The 19432-nt window shown below is 31.5% G+C and overlaps 1 protein-coding gene across 4 annotated transcripts in view; it reads right to left on the reverse strand.

Moving 5' to 3' along the window:
* Window positions 1-19432, reverse strand: part of LOC110465242 (LIM and senescent cell antigen-like-containing domain protein 1) — a 53839-nt gene that overhangs the window by 24802 nt on the left and 9605 nt on the right. Inside the window, exon 1 of one of the 4 annotated variants that reach the window (XM_021520942.1) lies at window positions 7298-9672. The exons of 2 other annotated variants lie outside the window; for them this stretch is intronic. In XM_021520942.1, the coding sequence (XP_021376617.1) occupies window positions 7298-7509 (212 nt within the window). In that variant the 5' untranslated portion in view covers window positions 7510-9672. Of the gene's footprint in view, window positions 1-7297; window positions 9673-19432 lie in introns of those variants that run through there. One more of the 4 variants, XM_021520944.1, reaches the window with a different exon arrangement.

A 19432-nucleotide genomic window follows, 5' to 3' on the forward strand; every position in this document is an offset into this window, starting at 1 on the left:
TTCTGTCCAGGATGTAGTTCACCATACTTTTATCTATTTTTTCTTATTGCATCGTCTATTTTGTATAACCTGGATTGCTGAGGCATGAAAGTACTAAATATATAGTATGCATGCAGTCTGTGTGGATTTGAATTTCACATGATTATATAAAACCTGGCATTGTATAGGAGGTATTTTGTATGTGCTGTGTCAAATGATTCGTATAATGGGTCTATTTACATTCCCATCTCTAGATCTGTATATAAATATGCATTATAGATACTTGATACAGTATAATGCTATCATCATTCTGTTATCGCCTACCAATCATGCTCCAGTTATACACATTTACGGTCAACAGAAATATTACAAAAATTGGTATATTGTGATTTGTGCTTGAATAGATGAATAAATTTATTCTAATTCATGTGAAAATGTCCTGTTAATACCATACTATCCAGCAAAAACCTTAAAGGGCCAACACATACTCTTTGACTTAAAGTGGAGGGTGGGCTTATATAGAACAATGAAATGTAGCATTTGCTTAAGGATGTACTCTTCTGAGGTTTCAATCACATTCAAGTCTCGTTTTGATCTGGTGTAATAGGTTTTTGTAATATTTAACAAATTACGATCAAGTTTATTAGCAAACACGCACCTGAAAAATATGTCAAAAAACTAGATGCCTGTTGTTTGTAGAACATTTTTTACAAGGATTTTTAAAAAATACCAATTTGGCGGCCATTTTGAAAATGTGTTTTAATGTGTATTTCTTGCGCTTCAAAAAAGGCCAAAATTTCAACTTTTTTGACACTAGATTGATCACTTAAATTGTCATTGTGTCGCCATTTTTAATTGTAGCTGAAGGTTCAATTTTGCTGTACAACTTTATAATGTTCAATATGATAAAAATAATATGCAAGAAACTGGAAAATTATACATTATTGATATTTTTGTTACGTATTTAGTGTTACTGAAGCACTTTTGATTTTTGACCCCGAAAAAGGTAAAAAAAAACACAAAGGATAATGGGACAAAAAAAGAAGCACACTGACCCCTCATTTTTGTAGATATTTTAGAACGAGAAACACATTTTCATTTAATTCATTAAATATTAAAAAAAGTTTAATACCAGAACTTTTTCTATCAAGCGTTTAATCTGCAAAAAAATGGTAAAAAATGAGTATTTTTTCATTATAAAATAGGGGGTAGGGGTAACTCAAATCGGCTTTCTGAGTTAAAAGCATAGGATTAAGAAATTTTACTTCCATAAATTAAAAGAAAATAATATTTTCATCAATTCTACAAACATTCATACATACAAATGTATCTGATAACACACTTGGAAGAAATTGTATGAATTTGTTCTGCAAATGGTCAAAACCCCAAAAAAACTAAAATCACATGTTGTGTTAAATTGGTATCTTTGACCGATCATAGCACAAAAACGAATACACCGACGACATATAGTTTTGTTTGCATTTTATACTATGCCATTAACTCCTTTTTCCAAAAATCCATATAAGAAAAAAAGTTAAATACAGGAAATTTCTGACTTCTCAGGGGTGTACATCCTTAACTCAACTGCAATATTGTATGTGGGTGGGCTTATTACCAGACATGGGCTTATTGTCATATAACTATGATATACACATCTACACTGAAATTAAAAATGAAGTTGTATACATTTCAGGGGAGTAAACATTGCTACATTATAGGCTTCACAAATTATATTATAACCATTTAGGGGTTACAGCTTAGAAAGCTATATATATATACTACCGTGGTATATAGTGTACCAGGTGTTATATAGGGGCGACTCATCTTCTACCTCAAAAAATTAAAATATATTCCTTTTTTTTTTTAAATTTCACTGTTACCTAACTATTGCCTTATAATTATGGTACATTTACTAAAAGTTGCATCAAAATTCTTTAATGTTCAAAGCCATCATTCTAGGGTAAAGTATATAGGTGTACACTGTACCTATACATGTATACTTACATTCTTGACTTATAAAAGAGCACGTACTTCATGTCGACATTTCGTTTGTTAATGTATCTACTTTACAACATTTATAGTGAATAAGTTAAATAACCAACCAGATCAAATTTCAGACCTCCCTTTGTTATCTTTTGTAATACATGAACGGTATCTTTTGCCGCATAATAGACACAATGACAATGACAAGGTTAGGTGTACATGTTGGAGACAATGTATCCATATCGTTCATAATCATTATTTATCGTAACAAAGAAACCCTAAACTATTTGTATTTTAAGAATATGGACACACCTGCTCGCTAAATCTCAGATCCTTATGTGCAGATCACGTATTTTTCATTGTTTTGACATTGTGATTTATACTCAATTGTTTTGTAAAAATCTATTGCGCTAAAATGTACTATTTAATTTACACCAGGGGTGCAAGATAGGGAAATTCGACCCCTCAGAAATTTGTTTCAAAGTTACTTTAGAATTTATTTCTTTTAAGCCATGCCAGGAGGGTCAACTACACGTCCCTAATGAGCCTCTGTTTGGACTGATGCCAGACTTGTACACATTTCATTCATAAAAGTTGTACAAGAGTTGAAAAGATATTCCCCACCCTGTCTATGATCTTCTAGTTATTCAACCCAACTAAATGTGCTAATTCTCCATACACGACTGTAAGGTCCTAAATAAAAAATTTGTAGGGAATGTATTTCTGTCGTGAATTTTTAGTCACCAGATGTTAAGTCATCCATGAAATAATGTAATGTTGAAACGGACTTTAATTTATAAATGTACAGCATTTATTGCCTGCAAATGGAATTCATCATGAGGTGTGTTTTTTAGTAAATTATACTTTCTCTGGAAAAAAAAGTCCAAGATACCACATTCTGATAATATTCAACTTGATCAGAAGATTCACAGCTTTGATAGTTTGAACTTGTTTTTATGAAGTAATTTCAAACAGATTTTACTTGATACCACACTGACATTGGACTCAGTCTAGCAAGCCACATACAAATGACTGGAGAGTTCCTACAAAGCCTGTTAAATCTTCTAGTGGGAGATTTAGACCAGCCCTACAGGTATTTAAAGTAATACTGTCAAATAAGAGACCACATCTAATGAGGAAACTTTACCACCACCACCATTTCTCATCCCTGCAAAGCTTTTTATTAATTTTACTATTCATTATTTCTGTACATATATTTGTCCCTATTTTCAAAACTAAACCCATTTCTATTGTCCTAAATGGAAAGACAGATGCTCTTTTCCAGTATATAGCTCATTCTACCAAGCTATAGTTTCAGGAGCTATTGTCCCAGTCATAATGAACCAACGATAAACATAAAAGCTGATCATTATAAAACACTTGCTCCTCCAACATCAATGCCATCATATATGTCACGTGCATGGACAGATCTAGCCAATCAGGTGAGACTAAATTCACAGTTAAGAAACTACTTTAAATATTCCACTAGGTTGTCTCTTAAAAAATTGTAGATTTGACCTGTATCGTGTACTAAAGTGCACTCTTTTTATTCAGCCCTTGGACCTCATAATTTGGCCAGTTTGCACAGATCTCTGGATTTCATCTATCTACACTGACAATATTTGGCCAGTTTAGACAAAACTGGGGACTAGAGAGAGTCCTGGTTTAAGACATTGTACTATAATAAAGGTTATGCATATCCCAAAAACCACTTGCCCTGAAAATAATACAACATATTGAAGATAAATTTTACCTGTGCACAATATTTAAAATTTTCAGCTATATAATTAACTTATTCACCCCTGAAATTTCATAATGAACTATTCCAACCTCTGAACAGTAGAAGAGTTCAAAAGTGTATTCAGGGGTGAATGAGTTATTAGAAAATACAATTCTGTTTTGTATTTTACAGCAATACTGCAAATTTTGCTTTTTATATTGTGTACACTATCCCTTTCACCTCTGTAGACCATAATGGACTCATCCTAATAAATGAGTGGTAGAGTCTACCAAAGTATCTTAGGCGTGAAAGGACTAATTGTCAGCTTATATACAATATATGTCGACACCTGGGTGAGACTTACTAAGATAAACTCTCCTATATCCATCAAAGATTATCGATACAAGATCATGCGTTGATAAGATTGATACAAACACAAAGTTTTCACTTAACCCTTCTAAGAGGTAAGAAAAGATTAAATGTTTTGTGATTCAACAAAACCTCAAATTGTCAAATACCAGAGTCAGAGAGCAAAACTTTGTGGGCAAATGAGGCATATAAAGACTTTATAACTCAGAAGTTCAAAACTTTTTCAGGGATAAGTTATTTCTTTTCTTCAGTACTTCATCCATGAAATTTAAGTCAGTGAGTGTTAAATTGCCATTTAGAGTCACAGGTACAGTACTATGTATACCACAAGCAATTTTTCATACATGTATGTTAAGCTCATTCTCACATGACCAGAAACTACTATCATACCTGTACATTTTCAAATTGGAAAATATTGCAAAATTTTTGAAGACTGGGAATTTTAAAAAATCAGTTCTGTAACAAAGGAATTTCATTTTTTTTTCGCTGCACATTCTTGTAACTTCTGACTGCCCTGGCGGCCACCCTATAGAATAAGTAGGGCCAGGGGATGATAAACAATGATTTTAGGAAACATCAGTCATTTTATAATATTTCATCATGTGGTCTTCCTTTGCTGTGTGGACTTAATATCATAATTTATTTTGCAAAATTAGATCATTTTTTTTTCCTCTTTCATTTAAAAACCTTCTTTATTTCAACAACCTTTCTAATATTGATGTCAAGTCACGGCTGGTCCCTACATGTAGTAGGATTACAAGCGACCTACAGTTCGTATCATTGAGGGGCTATCATTAACCTACTAGATCTCCAGACTTTTATAGAAGCCAAGTATTTGCCCATCTACCTGGATCAATACCTGATATCAAGGTATTTAATCTGCAGCCCTCATTCAAATGTTTTTACCCGGGTATCGAGAATTGAAAAATGCTGATGTATGGTAAACAAACAAGATATAAGAGATTTTCTAATGTACCCCGAGGTAAAGAGGTTCGGAGAATATCAGTACCAGTATACAGTAAACAAGTATCAGATTAAAAGGATTACGATTAAACCAGTAATAAGGGAGATTACATCAAACCCTTAAGTATTAAACAAGTTAACTCATTCGACCCTGAAGATACATTTGAACTCTTCCAATTCAAAGGTTGGAATAGTTCATTATGAAATTTCAGGGTGAATAAGTTAAAACAATTTAAACTAAAATTGTATTATAAGACACTGTAAGGCTATCTTAAATACCCCACTCCCAAATAAAACTAAAATAAAGCAGTTTGTAATGTATATTTATCAAGTGATGACAAAATAAGCTATTTTATTGAAGTCTGTTAAAGGGTTTTATGAGGTTTTAAAGCTCCACATATGTACACAGAATTTAAAAGGTTTTAAGAGCATCATTCTGCACATGATGTAAATCAGAATGAATACTTGAATATTAATTTACAAAAGGGGGTATATCTCCCATAAAATTAAACATAATGAAAACAAGAGGGCCATGGGCCTTAACGGTCACCTGATTTCTGATATATTTATACAGAGAGTTGATGAACAGAAATATTATTCAAAGTGACAAAAAACAATAAAACCACCTTATTCAATAACTAGCATACATATTTAAGACTGAAAAGTATTTGAAACTAGCACCTCTGATTCTAAACAAGGAAAATGACGAAATTTTAGCACACTGACCCCAGTTTGACCCTTTTTGGCTCCGCCCCTCAGGCGCTTAGCCACAATTTTTGTTGACCTTTGGCCATGGAAGGTTTCTGCAAAATTTCATTGAAATTGGTTCAGGGGTTTTGGAGAAGAAGTTGAAAATGTAAATTGTTTACGGACGCATGACGTACGATGGACGACCGACGTCGGCGGACAAAAGGCGATCACAATAGGTCACTTGAGACTTTGTCTCAGGTGACCTAAAAATGAAGTCCATGTGCACAACTTCAGAGAGGGGTGATTATAACCGTTGAATTTCACAAAATTCATTTGAAAACTGTAGGAGGAGTTACTAGTACGCCAACAATTTTGTAAAAGGGGCATAACTCTGATAAAATAATCTCATCTAAAAAAAAATAACAACAGCTGGTGGATAATTTAACAGTGTGGCCACTAAACAGTTAAGTTTTAAGAAATTAGGTTGAAAACTCCAGTAGGAAGTGTTGTACGATGGGATGCCATATGATTTGTGGCATGCAGTGACACACGGACAAACCTGTTTCTGGAACACCCGCTTTTTGAACTATATTTTTCATTTTAAATCATTGATTCAAAATTTAGCTTCGAGTATTAGTAAGCTTTACTGATTAATGAAGCTCAACAAACCAGAAGCTTGTAAACTTTACAATATTCCTAATTAATAATAATGATAGTTTTCACTCACACGTCCAGAACCTTATACATTCACATTATGTTGTTTTTCAGGTACTTAGTTTCACTATATATAGTTCATTTGTAAAGATCTAGACTCTGACTTCCATAACGTTTTATCATGTTATCAACAGATTAACATTAAAACAAAAACCATCAGGTTAATAAAATGCTAAACATGTACATGTACAGGTTACTGGTATTGCTTATTCAAGCCTCAGGCGGACAGAAGTCCTTCACCCTCGCAGCCAGGTGATACGCATATATATATATATATTTATCACATCGGTACATGTATATATGTACAGCGGTAGACATGAACAATCGTAGTATACATGTACAAAAAGACTCAACCTAACACGAGTCCATACAACAAATATTCCTTTCCACTTTTTCAGTACAAACGTATACTTTAGACCTATAACAACTTATATTTCAGAAATATGGATACATGAAAGTGAAATCATATTAATATTATTTATAAGCTGGATTGACTGTAATATTTGGAGGTCAATTTACGCAAATATTTTAAGAAAACATATGACAGCTGGCAAAGAATGTTACCCTTGTAAGCGTGTTTGTTTTTACTTTAACATTTTTAATACTGACTTTGACGGCAAATGTAATTTCTAAAATTTTAAAAATAAAAAAAAATGTTTGATCCTAAGAAAAGGATCATACATATATTTCACACAAAATTTTTTGCTCTAATCAAAACTAGATTCTTGTGAAGTAGTCATTATTCCAGCTGCTCTAGATCAATATATATACGTTCCAAATACAGATCCCCGCCTTAAACATTCTGTTTAAACTAGTACTCACCGAAAGCATTCTTAGAACTAAGTTTAAGATAAAACAATTTTGAATTCACATCAATACCTTTTATCTCCGTTAGGTTGTACAGCCGTTCCATCTATACCATTGATAGTGGAATAGTGACCCTCATCTTCGCCTCCAAAATTAAGACGTCTCCGTTGGAACAAATTGCTTTCTGTATTGTCGTTGAGCGACTGCAGACGTAGCATCTCGCGCGTTGGTTTACCAGAGCGAAGGTTGCCTCTACTTGTTGTCCTGCTAGTGGTGGTGGCCATATTCAACTGTTAAGAATTATTGAATCCGACTACCAAGTAAGAATTTTATACTTGATCTGACGCGCAAAATCGGTAGTTGCTTACGTACACTATTTATACACTGCACGTGAATAAATCAGTTTTCCGTAAATTTTCTTCTTTTCTCAACAACTTCTTGTTCCAATACAAATAAAAATATGATAGATGGTCTTATTTTTAGGACACTGTAATTTGATAAACTAGTTCACCGAGTAACCATGCGATTCGTGGCGATTATTAATCGATATGTCTGCCGCAATTACATGTATGCAGTTTCACGATCCTTCAATGGAAATTATATCTGCTATTCAATAAACTGTTTCAGGTTTCTTGATGAGTGACTCAGATGATATTGATTGTTCACGAAACTACAGACAAAATTTTCATCGTTTATTGGCCATCAGCAAACACAATAAATCTTTTAAAAATTATTCATAAACTCGTCCTTGCATCACTGTAATCGATCTTTGATAAACACAAGAACAGCACTGCACATAAACATTCACAAATTGCATGAATGCTTTGTTTTAATTTGTGACCCTCCGATTGTGCTTCTCTTCAAAATTTCCACAGCACTAATAATGTTTTTGATTTACAAGTATTTCCAGTTGATTTGAGAAGCTGCCATTGTTTTCCAAACAAGACACTTTTTTCCGTTCCTTTAAGTAATTGGATTGAGGCTTGACCATCAATAAAATTTGAACTCACAAAGATCTAGATATATAATACACTTTTCCTTCTTTCGAATATAAATTTCATATGTGTATATATACATATGTTCTCCAAGTGTATTTCCAGATGACTTGTGGAGATGTTATTGTGTTCCAGACAAGACTACAGACACTAATGTAGCCGGTCCATCTGTTTCGCGTACAGTATAAACACAGGTGTGATATCTATCCACCAATCAGAATATCGGTCATGAGTTGGCGATAAACAGTCCTCAGACCCTTCCTTAGTTTAGTGTTTAAAAGTGATATCACTGGAAATGATTAATATTTGTATTTCCACTGTTGATGAAGTCCTAGCTGTCTAGGTGTATAATCAAGTCAGGATGACATCTGCGTCTGACATCCTTTAATGAATTAGATAAAGCGTCGAATCCTGTGGCTTAATACACGGAATGCAACATCATCTTGCACTGAAACCACAGCACTGACCGCATCAGGTATGTATCATACAATACTGGATTTTCACAAATTTCTGTTCCTTAATGACACAACGTTGTGACTGGCACGATTTTTCCTTATACTATCATCAAGGTCAACCTGTATGGTATTATAAAGATCTTACTCCGTGAGTGATTTAATCATGTGTGTTGCAATCCAGTGTCTGTCCAACATATAAGAGGGCATCCGATGAAAATGCGAAAAAATTGTAAAAAATTCCAAGTGTATTAACCTGTATGTCCACACAGCATTTTCAAAAGATGTATTTTACGTTGTAAATATGAGCACATTTGTCACAGTTGTAAGCTGGCATGGGACACCCATAGATAAATCATCAGCTGAATGGGCGCTCTACGATATGTGTACAGGGATCGTGCACAAGGTAAACAATCGCAATATGAAATGCTGGAATATATTGCTGTAAATATCATATATACATACAGTCGTTGACACAGGGTAAAGTTATCAGGTATAAGGGGTATACATATACGTAGACCCACACACACAGACAGATAATCTCTTCACAGCTCGGTACACAGGTGTTCAGCCTACCTGCTAGAATCTACAGACAATCTTTTTCCGGCTCATAAATACAAATGTATATACTGTATCTAGTTTTCATAAATCCACACCCTAAACCTTTAGTAAGGGTCAAACACCCCACAAAGCACGCTGGGTTGTAAACGTTGTAACTGACCCAGATGTTAAAGTCGGTGACAATATCCAGTCCTTGGAATTAAATTAAGCTCCACACATGTACACAGAATTTAAAACAAGTTACGAAATTCCTTAAATATCCCCACAGGTATTAGATTAACTCCAAAAGATTACGACAAACATTTTTTTTTGTCAAAGAACTATTGGCACCACATGACAACACTGGCCATTTAACCCTGTATGTAGTGAATTCCATAAGACGGAAGATATTCTGGCCACGTTATTCTGCTTGTTGCCTGACCAGCTTAGGTCTGTAAACCAGGTAAAATATTTGCATAAATGTTCGTTTAACCTTTTTTTTCCCCCTGACCTCCTCGACTCTCGACTGGTGTATGTTGTTTTTCCCCCGGGGGTATGTATACAAGGGATTGTATTGGGACTAGGGTTTGGTGTATAGAGCTGGTACTGGAGGAACTTCATTAGTATTCTAGCATATTTATCCACGAGCTACCGCCGACAGTGATCTCCATTATGTATCTACCTGAGACAAGTGCTACTGTGTCCCTAGTGTTACAGGTAAGAAAATAACACTCATTATCTCAGTCAAAGTAGTTTAGTACAGGTGTCTTCTTTAACCTTCATCTGAAGATACATGTACAATAAGCTATGTGAACAAGTTGTAATTGGTACGGGCAATCAATTGATGTACCTAAGTATGTTTGTCAATGATTGCCGAGCCTATTACCACCGAAAAATATGTTCAATTTAGATAGAAGTGGTGTCTTAAGAACGTAATATTTCTCCCATGACTGTGCAGTGCGGTTTTATATGTTGCTGTGATGGTTATAACTTTTCAGACATTAACTTCTCATATTTGATTATCTCCAAGTTAAAATATCACTCCAATACGTACACAATATCATCCTGAAAAATATCATTACATTTTTGTATCCAAAACTGTAAGTATATCATTACATTTATTTGTTCTACCTGTTCTTTTAACAGAAACACAGAGACAGCAAATATCCTTAAGTATCTAAACTGTTACAATTCAAATCACCACAAATATCCTTATGTATCTAAACTGTTACAATTCAAATCACCACAAATATCCTTATGTATCTAAACTGTTACAATTCAAATCACCACAAATATCCTTATGTATCTAAACTGTTACAATTCAAATCACCACAAATATCCTTATGTATCTAAACTGTTACAATTCAAATCACCACAAATATCCTTATGTATCTAAACTGTTACAATTCAAATCACCACAAATATCCTTATGTATCTAAACTGTTACAATTCAAATCACCACAAATATCCTTATGTATCTAAACTGTTACAATTCAAATCACCACAAATATCCTTATGTATCTAAACTGTTACAATTCAAATCACCACAAATATCCTTATGTATCTAAACTGTTACAATTCAAATCACCACAAATATCCTTATGTATCTAAACTGTTACAATTCAAATCACCACAAATATCCTTATGTATCTAAACTGTTACAATTCAAATCACCACAAATATCCTTATGTATCTAAACTGTTACAATTCAAATCACCACAAATATCCTTATGTATCTAAACTGTTACAATTCAAATCACCACAAATATCCTTATGTATCTAAACTGTTACAATTCAAATCACCACAAATATCCTTATGTATCTAAACTGTTACAATTCAAATCACCACAAATATCCTTATGTATCTAAACTGTTACAATTCAAATCACCACAAATATCCTTATGTATCTAAACTGTTACAATTCAAATCACCACAAATATCCTTATGTATCTAAACTGTTACAATTCAAATCACCACAAATATCCTTATGTATCTAAACTGTTACAATTCAAATCACCACAAATATCCTTATGTATCTAAACTGTTACAATTCAAATCACCACAAATATCCTTATGTATCTAAACTGTTACAATTCAAATCACCACAAATATCCTTATGTATCTAAACTGTTACAATTCAAATCACCACAAATATCCTTATGTATCTAAACTGTTACAATTCAAATCACCACAAATATCCTTATGTATCTAAACTGTTACAATTCAAATCACCACAAATATCCTTATGTATCTAAACTGTTACAATTCAAATCACCACAAATATCCTTATGTATCTAAACTGTTACAATTCAAATCACCACAAATATCCTTATGTATCTAAACTGTTACAATTCAAATCACCACAAATATCCTTATGTATCTAAACTGTTACAATTCAAATCACCACAAATATCCTTATGTATCTAAACTGTTACAATTCAAATCACCACAAATATCCTTATGTATCTAAACTGTTACAATTCAAATCACCACAAATATCCTTATGTATCTAAACTGTTACAATTCAAATCACCACAAATATCCTTATGTATCTAAACTGTTACAATTCAAATCACCACAAATATCCTTATGTATCTAAACTGTTACAATTCAAATCACCACAAATATCCTTATGTATCTAAACTGTTACAATTCAAATCACCACAAATATCCTTATGTATCTAAACTGTTACAATTCAAATCACCACAAATATCCTTATGTATCTAAACTGTTACAATTCAAATCACCACAAATATCCTTATGTATCTAAACTGTTACAATTCAAATCACCACAAATATCCTTATGTATCTAAACTGTTACAATTCAAATCACCACAAATATCCTTATGTATCTAAACTGTTACAATTCAAATCACCACAAATATCCTTATGTATCTAAACTGTTACAATTCAAATCACCACAAATATCCTTATGTATCTAAACTGTTACAATTCAAATCACCACAAATATCCTTATGTATCTAAACTGTTACAATTCAAATCACCACAAATATCCTTATGTATCTAAACTGTTACAATTCAAATCACCACAAATATCCTTATGTATCTAAACTGTTACAATTCAAATCACCACAAATATCCTTATGTATCTAAACTGTTACAATTCAAATCACCACAAATATCCTTATGTATCTAAACTGTTACAATTCAAATCACCACAAATATCCTTATGTATCTAAACTGTTACAATTCAAATCACCACAAATATCCTTATGTATCTAAACTGTTACAATTCAAATCACCACAAATATCCTTATGTATCTAAACTGTTACAATTCAAATCACCACAAATATCCTTATGTATCTAAACTGTTACAATTCAAATCACCACAAATATCCTTATGTATCTAAACTGTTACAATTCAAATCACCACAAATATCCTTATGTATCTAAACTGTTACAATTCAAATCACCACAAATATCCTTATGTATCTAAACTGTTACAATTCAAATCACCACAAATATCCTTATGTATCTAAACTGTTACAATTCAAATCACCACAAATATCCTTATGTATCTAAACTGTTACAATTCAAATCACCACAAATATCCTTATGTATCTAAACTGTTACAATTCAAATCACCACAAATATCCTTATGTATCTAAACTGTTACAATTCAAATCACCACAAATATCCTTATGTATCTAAACTGTTACAATTCAAATCACCACAAATATCCTTATGTATCTAAACTGTTACAATTCAAATCACCACAAATATCCTTATGTATCTAAACTGTTACAATTCAAATCACCACAAATATCCTTATGTATCTAAACTGTTACAATTCAAATCACCACAAATATCCTTATGTATCTAAACTGTTACAATTCAAATCACCACAAATATCCTTATGTATCTAAACTGTTACAATTCAAATCACCACAAATATCCTTATGTATCTAAACTGTTACAATTCAAATCACCACAAATATCCTTATGTATCTAAACTGTTACAATTCAAATCACCACAAATATCCTTATGTATCTAAACTGTTACAATTCAAATCACCACAAATATCCTTATGTATCTAAACTGTTACAATTCAAATCACCACAAATATCCTTATGTATCTAAACTGTTACAATTCAAATCACCACAAATATCCTTATGTATCTAAACTGTTACAATTCAAATCACCACAAATATCCTTATGTATCTAAACTGTTACAATTCAAATCACCACAAATATCCTTATGTATCTAAACTGTTACAATTCAAATCACCACAAATATCCTTATGTATCTAAACTGTTACAATTCAAATCACCACAAATATCCTTATGTATCTAAACTGTTACAATTCAAATCACCACAAATATCCTTATGTATCTAAACTGTTACAATTCAAATCACCACAAATATCCTTATGTATCTAAACTGTTACAATTCAAATCACCACAAATATCCTTATGTATCTAAACTGTTACAATTCAAATCACCACAAATATCCTTATGTATCTAAACTGTTACAATTCAAATCACCACAAATATCCTTATGTATCTAAACTGTTACAATTCAAATCACCACAAATATCCTTATGTATCTAAACTGTTACAATTCAAATCACCACAAATATCCTTATGTATCTAAACTGTTACAATTCAAATCACCACAAATATCCTTATGTATCTAAACTGTTACAATTCAAATCACCACAAATATCCTTATGTATCTAAACTGTTACAATTCAAATCACCACAAATATCCTTATGTATCTAAACTGTTACAATTCAAATCACCACAAATATCCTTATGTATCTAAACTGTTACAATTCAAATCACCACAAATATCCTTATGTATCTAAACTGTTACAATTCAAATCACCACAAATATCCTTATGTATCTAAACTGTTACAATTCAAATCACCACAAATATCCTTATGTATCTAAACTGTTACAATTCAAATCACCACAAATATCCTTATGTATCTAAACTGTTACAATTCAAATCACCACAAATATCCTTATGTATCTAAACTGTTACAATTCAAATCACCACAAATATCCTTATGTATCTAAACTGTTACAATTCAAATCACCACAAATATCCTTATGTATCTAAACTGTTACAATTCAAATCACCACAAATATCCTTATGTATCTAAACTGTTACAATTCAAATCACCACAAATATCCTTATGTATCTAAACTGTTACAATTCAAATCACCACAAATATCCTTATGTATCTAAACTGTTACAATTCAAATCACCACAAATATCCTTATGTATCTAAACTGTTACAATTCAAATCACCACAAATATCCTTATGTATCTAAACTGTTACAATTCAAATCACCACAAATATCCTTATGTATCTAAACTGTTACAATTCAAATCACCACAAATATCCTTATGTATCTAAACTGTTACAATTCAAATCACCACAAATATCCTTATGTATCTAAACTGTTACAATTCAAATCACCACAAATATCCTTATGTATCTAAACTGTTACAATTCAAATCACCACAAATATCCTTATGTATCTAAACTGTTACAATTCAAATCACCACAAATATCCTTATGTATCTAAACTGTTACAATTCAAATCACCACAAATATCCTTATGTATCTAAACTGTTACAATTCAAATCACCACAAATATCCTTATGTATCTAAACTGTTACAATTCAAATCACCACAAATATCCTTATGTATCTAAACTGTTACAATTCAAATCACCACAAATATCCTTATGTATCTAAACTGTTACAATTCAAATCACCACAAATATCCTTATGTATCTAAACTGTTACAATTCAAATCACCACAAATATCCTTATGTATCTAAACTGTTACAATTCAAATCACCACAAATATCCTTATGTATCTAAACTGTTACAATTCAAATCACCACAAATATCCTTATGTATCTAAACTGTTACAATTCAAATCACCACAAATATCCTTATGTATCTAAACTGTTACAATTCAAATCACCACAAATATCCTTATGTATCTAAACTGTTACAATTCAAATCACCACAAATATCCTTATGTATCTAAACTGTTACAATTCAAATCACCACAAATATCCTTATGTATCTAAACTGTTACAATTCAAATCACCACAAATATCCTTATGTATCTAAACTGTTACAATTCAAATCACCACAAATATCCTTATGTATCTAAACTGTTACAATTCAAATCACCACAAATATCCTTATGTATCTAAACTGTTACAATTCAAATCACCACAAATATCCTTATGTATCTAAACTGTTACAATTCAAATCACCACAAATATCCTTATGTATCTAAACTGTTACAATTCAAATCACCACAAATATCCTTATGTATCTAAACTGTTACAATTCAAATCACCACAAATATCCTTATGTATCTAAACTGTTACAATTCAAATCACCACAAATATCCTTATGTATCTAAACTGTTACAATTCAAATCACCACAAATATCCTTATGTATCTAAACTGTTACAATTCAAATCACCACAAATATCCTTATGTATCTAAACTGTTACAATTCAAATCACCACAAATATCCTTATGTATCTAAACTGTTACAATTCAAATCACCACAAATATCCTTATGTATCTAAACTGTTACAATTCAAATCACCACAAATATCCTTATGTATCTAAACTGTTACAATTCAAATCACCACAAATATCCTTATGTATCTAAACTGTTACAATTCAAATCACCACAAATATCCTTATGTATCTAAACTGTTACAATTCAAATCACCACAAATATCCTTATGTATCTAAACTGTTACAATTCAAATCACCACAAATATCCTTATGTATCTAAACTGTTACAATTCAAATCACCACAAATATCCTTATGTATCTAAACTGTTACAATTCAAATCACCACAAATATCCTTATGTATCTAAACTGTTACAATTCAAATCACCACAAATATCCTTATGTATCTAAACTGTTACAATTCAAATCACCACAAATATCCTTATGTATCTAAACTGTTACAATTCAAATCACCACAAATATCCTTATGTATCTAAACTGTTACAATTCAAATCACCACAAATATCCTTATGTATCTAAACTGTTACAATTCAAATCACCACAAATATCCTTATGTATCTAAACTGTTACAATTCAAATCACCACAAATATCCTTATGTATCTAAACTGTTACAATTCAAATCACCACAAATATCCTTATGTATCTAAACTGTTACAATTCAAATCACCACAAATATCCTTATGTATCTAAACTGTTACAATTCAAATCACCACAAATATCCTTATGTATCTAAACTGTTACAATTCAAATCACCACAAATATCCTTATGTATCTAAACTGTTACAATTCAAATCACCACAAATATCCTTATGTATCTAAACTGTTACAATTCAAATCACCACAAATATCCTTATGTATCTAAACTGTTACAATTCAAATCACCACAAATATCCTTATGTATCTAAACTGTTACAATTCAAATCACCACAAATATCCTTATGTATCTAAACTGTTACAATTCAAATCACCACAAATATCCTTATGTATCTAAACTGTTACAATTCAAATCACCACAAATATCCTTATGTATCTAAACTGTTACAATTCAAATCACCACAAATATCCTTATGTATCTAAACTGTTACAATTCAAATCACCACAAATATCCTTATGTATCTAAACTGTTACAATTCAAATCACCACAAATATCCTTATGTATCTAAACTGTTACAATTCAAATCACCACAAATATCCTTATGTATCTAAACTGTTACAATTCAAATCACCACAAATATCCTTATGTATCTAAACTGTTACAATTCAAATCACCACAAATATCCTTATGTATCTAAACTGTTACAATTCAAATCACCACAAATATCCTTATGTATCTAAACTGTTACAATTCAAATCACCACAAATATCCTTATGTATCTAAACTGTTACAATTCAAATCACCACAAATATCCTTATGTATCTAAACTGTTACAATTCAAATCACCACAAATATCCTTATGTATCTAAACTGTTACAATTCAAATCACCACAAATATCCTTATGTATCTAAACTGTTACAATTCAAATCACCACAAATATCCTTATGTATCTAAACTGTTACAATTCAAATCACCACAAATATCCTTATGTATCTAAACTGTTACAATTCAAATCACCACAAATATCCTTATGTATCTAAACTGTTACAATTCAAATCACCACAAATATCCTTATGTATCTAAACTGTTACAATTCAAATCACCACAAATATCCTTATGTATCTAAACTGTTACAATTCAAATCACCACAAATATCCTTATGTATCTAAACTGTTACAATTCAAATCACCACAAATATCCTTATGTATCTAAACTGTTACAATTCAAATCACCACAAATATCCTTATGTATCTAAACTGTTACAATTCAAATCACCACAAATATCCTTATGTATCTAAACTGTTACAATTCAAATCACCACAAATATCCTTATGTATCTAAACTGTTACAATTCAAATCACCACAAATATCCTTATGTATCTAAACTGTTACAATTCAAATCACCACAAATATCCTTATGTATCTAAACTGTTACAAATCACCAGAAAATGATTTACAAACGCCCAGATTAATTTAACGATGCAGGAATAATTCAAACTCAATATAACACTAGACATACATCGCATGATCAATAGACATTAATCCTGGGCCTATATTCAGGAAACAGTTCTCATGCTCAAGCATAGGTTTTGTGCTCAAACCTGAGTGAGCTTTCTTGTAACTCACTTAAACCATATCAAATGATCAACAAGGCAATTGTAGACATTGAAAACAGATCAGCATTAAGTTTCTTCAAAAACTTTCCAAATCATTTACAAATTGATCATTTTTATGAGTTTATAGCCAGAACAAGAAATTGGGTTGAGCACAAAACCACACTTGAGCATCAGAGAACCGTTTCATGAATACGGGCCCTCAGGTCCTGTCCTGTGTTTCTCTGTCAATTTTTACATTAAAACTTGAAAATGCTTAATCATTCATGATCAGCATTCATTGGTACACTAGGTCCCTTCAATGGAGTTGATACGAGACTAAAAAAAATCTCATTATATATAGTGACACATTAAGTGTCAGTTACATTTACCTGGTACGTGTAAAATTTGTAAAATAAATATTTAAAGTCATAATCTCCTTTCATGTTAAATTTGATAGCGCAGAAAATATAGGTCATAAGAAGTTATGGAGTATAAAAAACAAAAAGAGACAATGGCTTACAAATAAATGTCCTCTGATCCTCAGGGGAGCCGAAAAAATAGGTTACTGTAACCTAGATTTACTGTGTGACACACTTTCATCCAAAAATTCTTGCATTAACCCTTTCACCACTGTAGACCATACTAGACTCATCCATATCAATACATGGGAGAGTCTACAAAAGTTACTTAGGGGTGAAAGGGTTAATATACAAATGGCGGGGGAAAGTTATTAGACACATACACGAATGCACAACCAATAATTATACCTTATTAATATACAGGTGTGTCTGGTATTTAAGTTGTATGTCTGGCGAAATTGCACACCTACCAATTCAAAGGCAGCTTAATTATAGGGTGTAAGTATGCATGAATGCTATTAAAAATGAACTGACACATTTTAAGACTCAATTTGTCTTCGAATTATTTAGTATCTTTGATAATTTATTTACACAGAGCTTTCAATGACATTTGTGAAAACATTACATTATTCTGGAAAAGTAAGATTATTTTGATAATGTATTATTATATAATTTTAAGTTAACCATTATATCATTGAGATCAGCAATTCATAACCCATTAAGTTAGTGATGGGCAATCGGTTTAAAATCATAATCGATAATTGGTTTGTAATCGGAAGTAGTAAACCGATCGATGATCAATTGCATTATTGGTTCATAATTGTATGGGACTGAATACCCAAATAAAGTGAGAATCGAACACTACTGTTACATCAACAGACAGAGTTGTTCATGATCACTATACACTAGTTTTTGTCCTTTTATAATGAATGGATTTCAAGCAATTTTTATGCTGTTTTATCAACTATATAGTAAAAATCATAAGAATATATGACTTTCAATATAATTTTTACATTGAAAACATTTAACACTTTGATTTAATGAAGAATTAAATTGATAATGGAATTTGAATTCAATAACCGGAATCGGAAAGGACAAACCGATCGATTTTCGATT

This window comes from Mizuhopecten yessoensis, unplaced genomic scaffold (genome assembly GCF_002113885.1).
Source record: "Mizuhopecten yessoensis strain PY_sf001 unplaced genomic scaffold, ASM211388v2 scaffold11067, whole genome shotgun sequence".
Taxonomy (NCBI): Eukaryota; Metazoa; Mollusca; class Bivalvia; order Pectinida; family Pectinidae; genus Mizuhopecten; species Mizuhopecten yessoensis.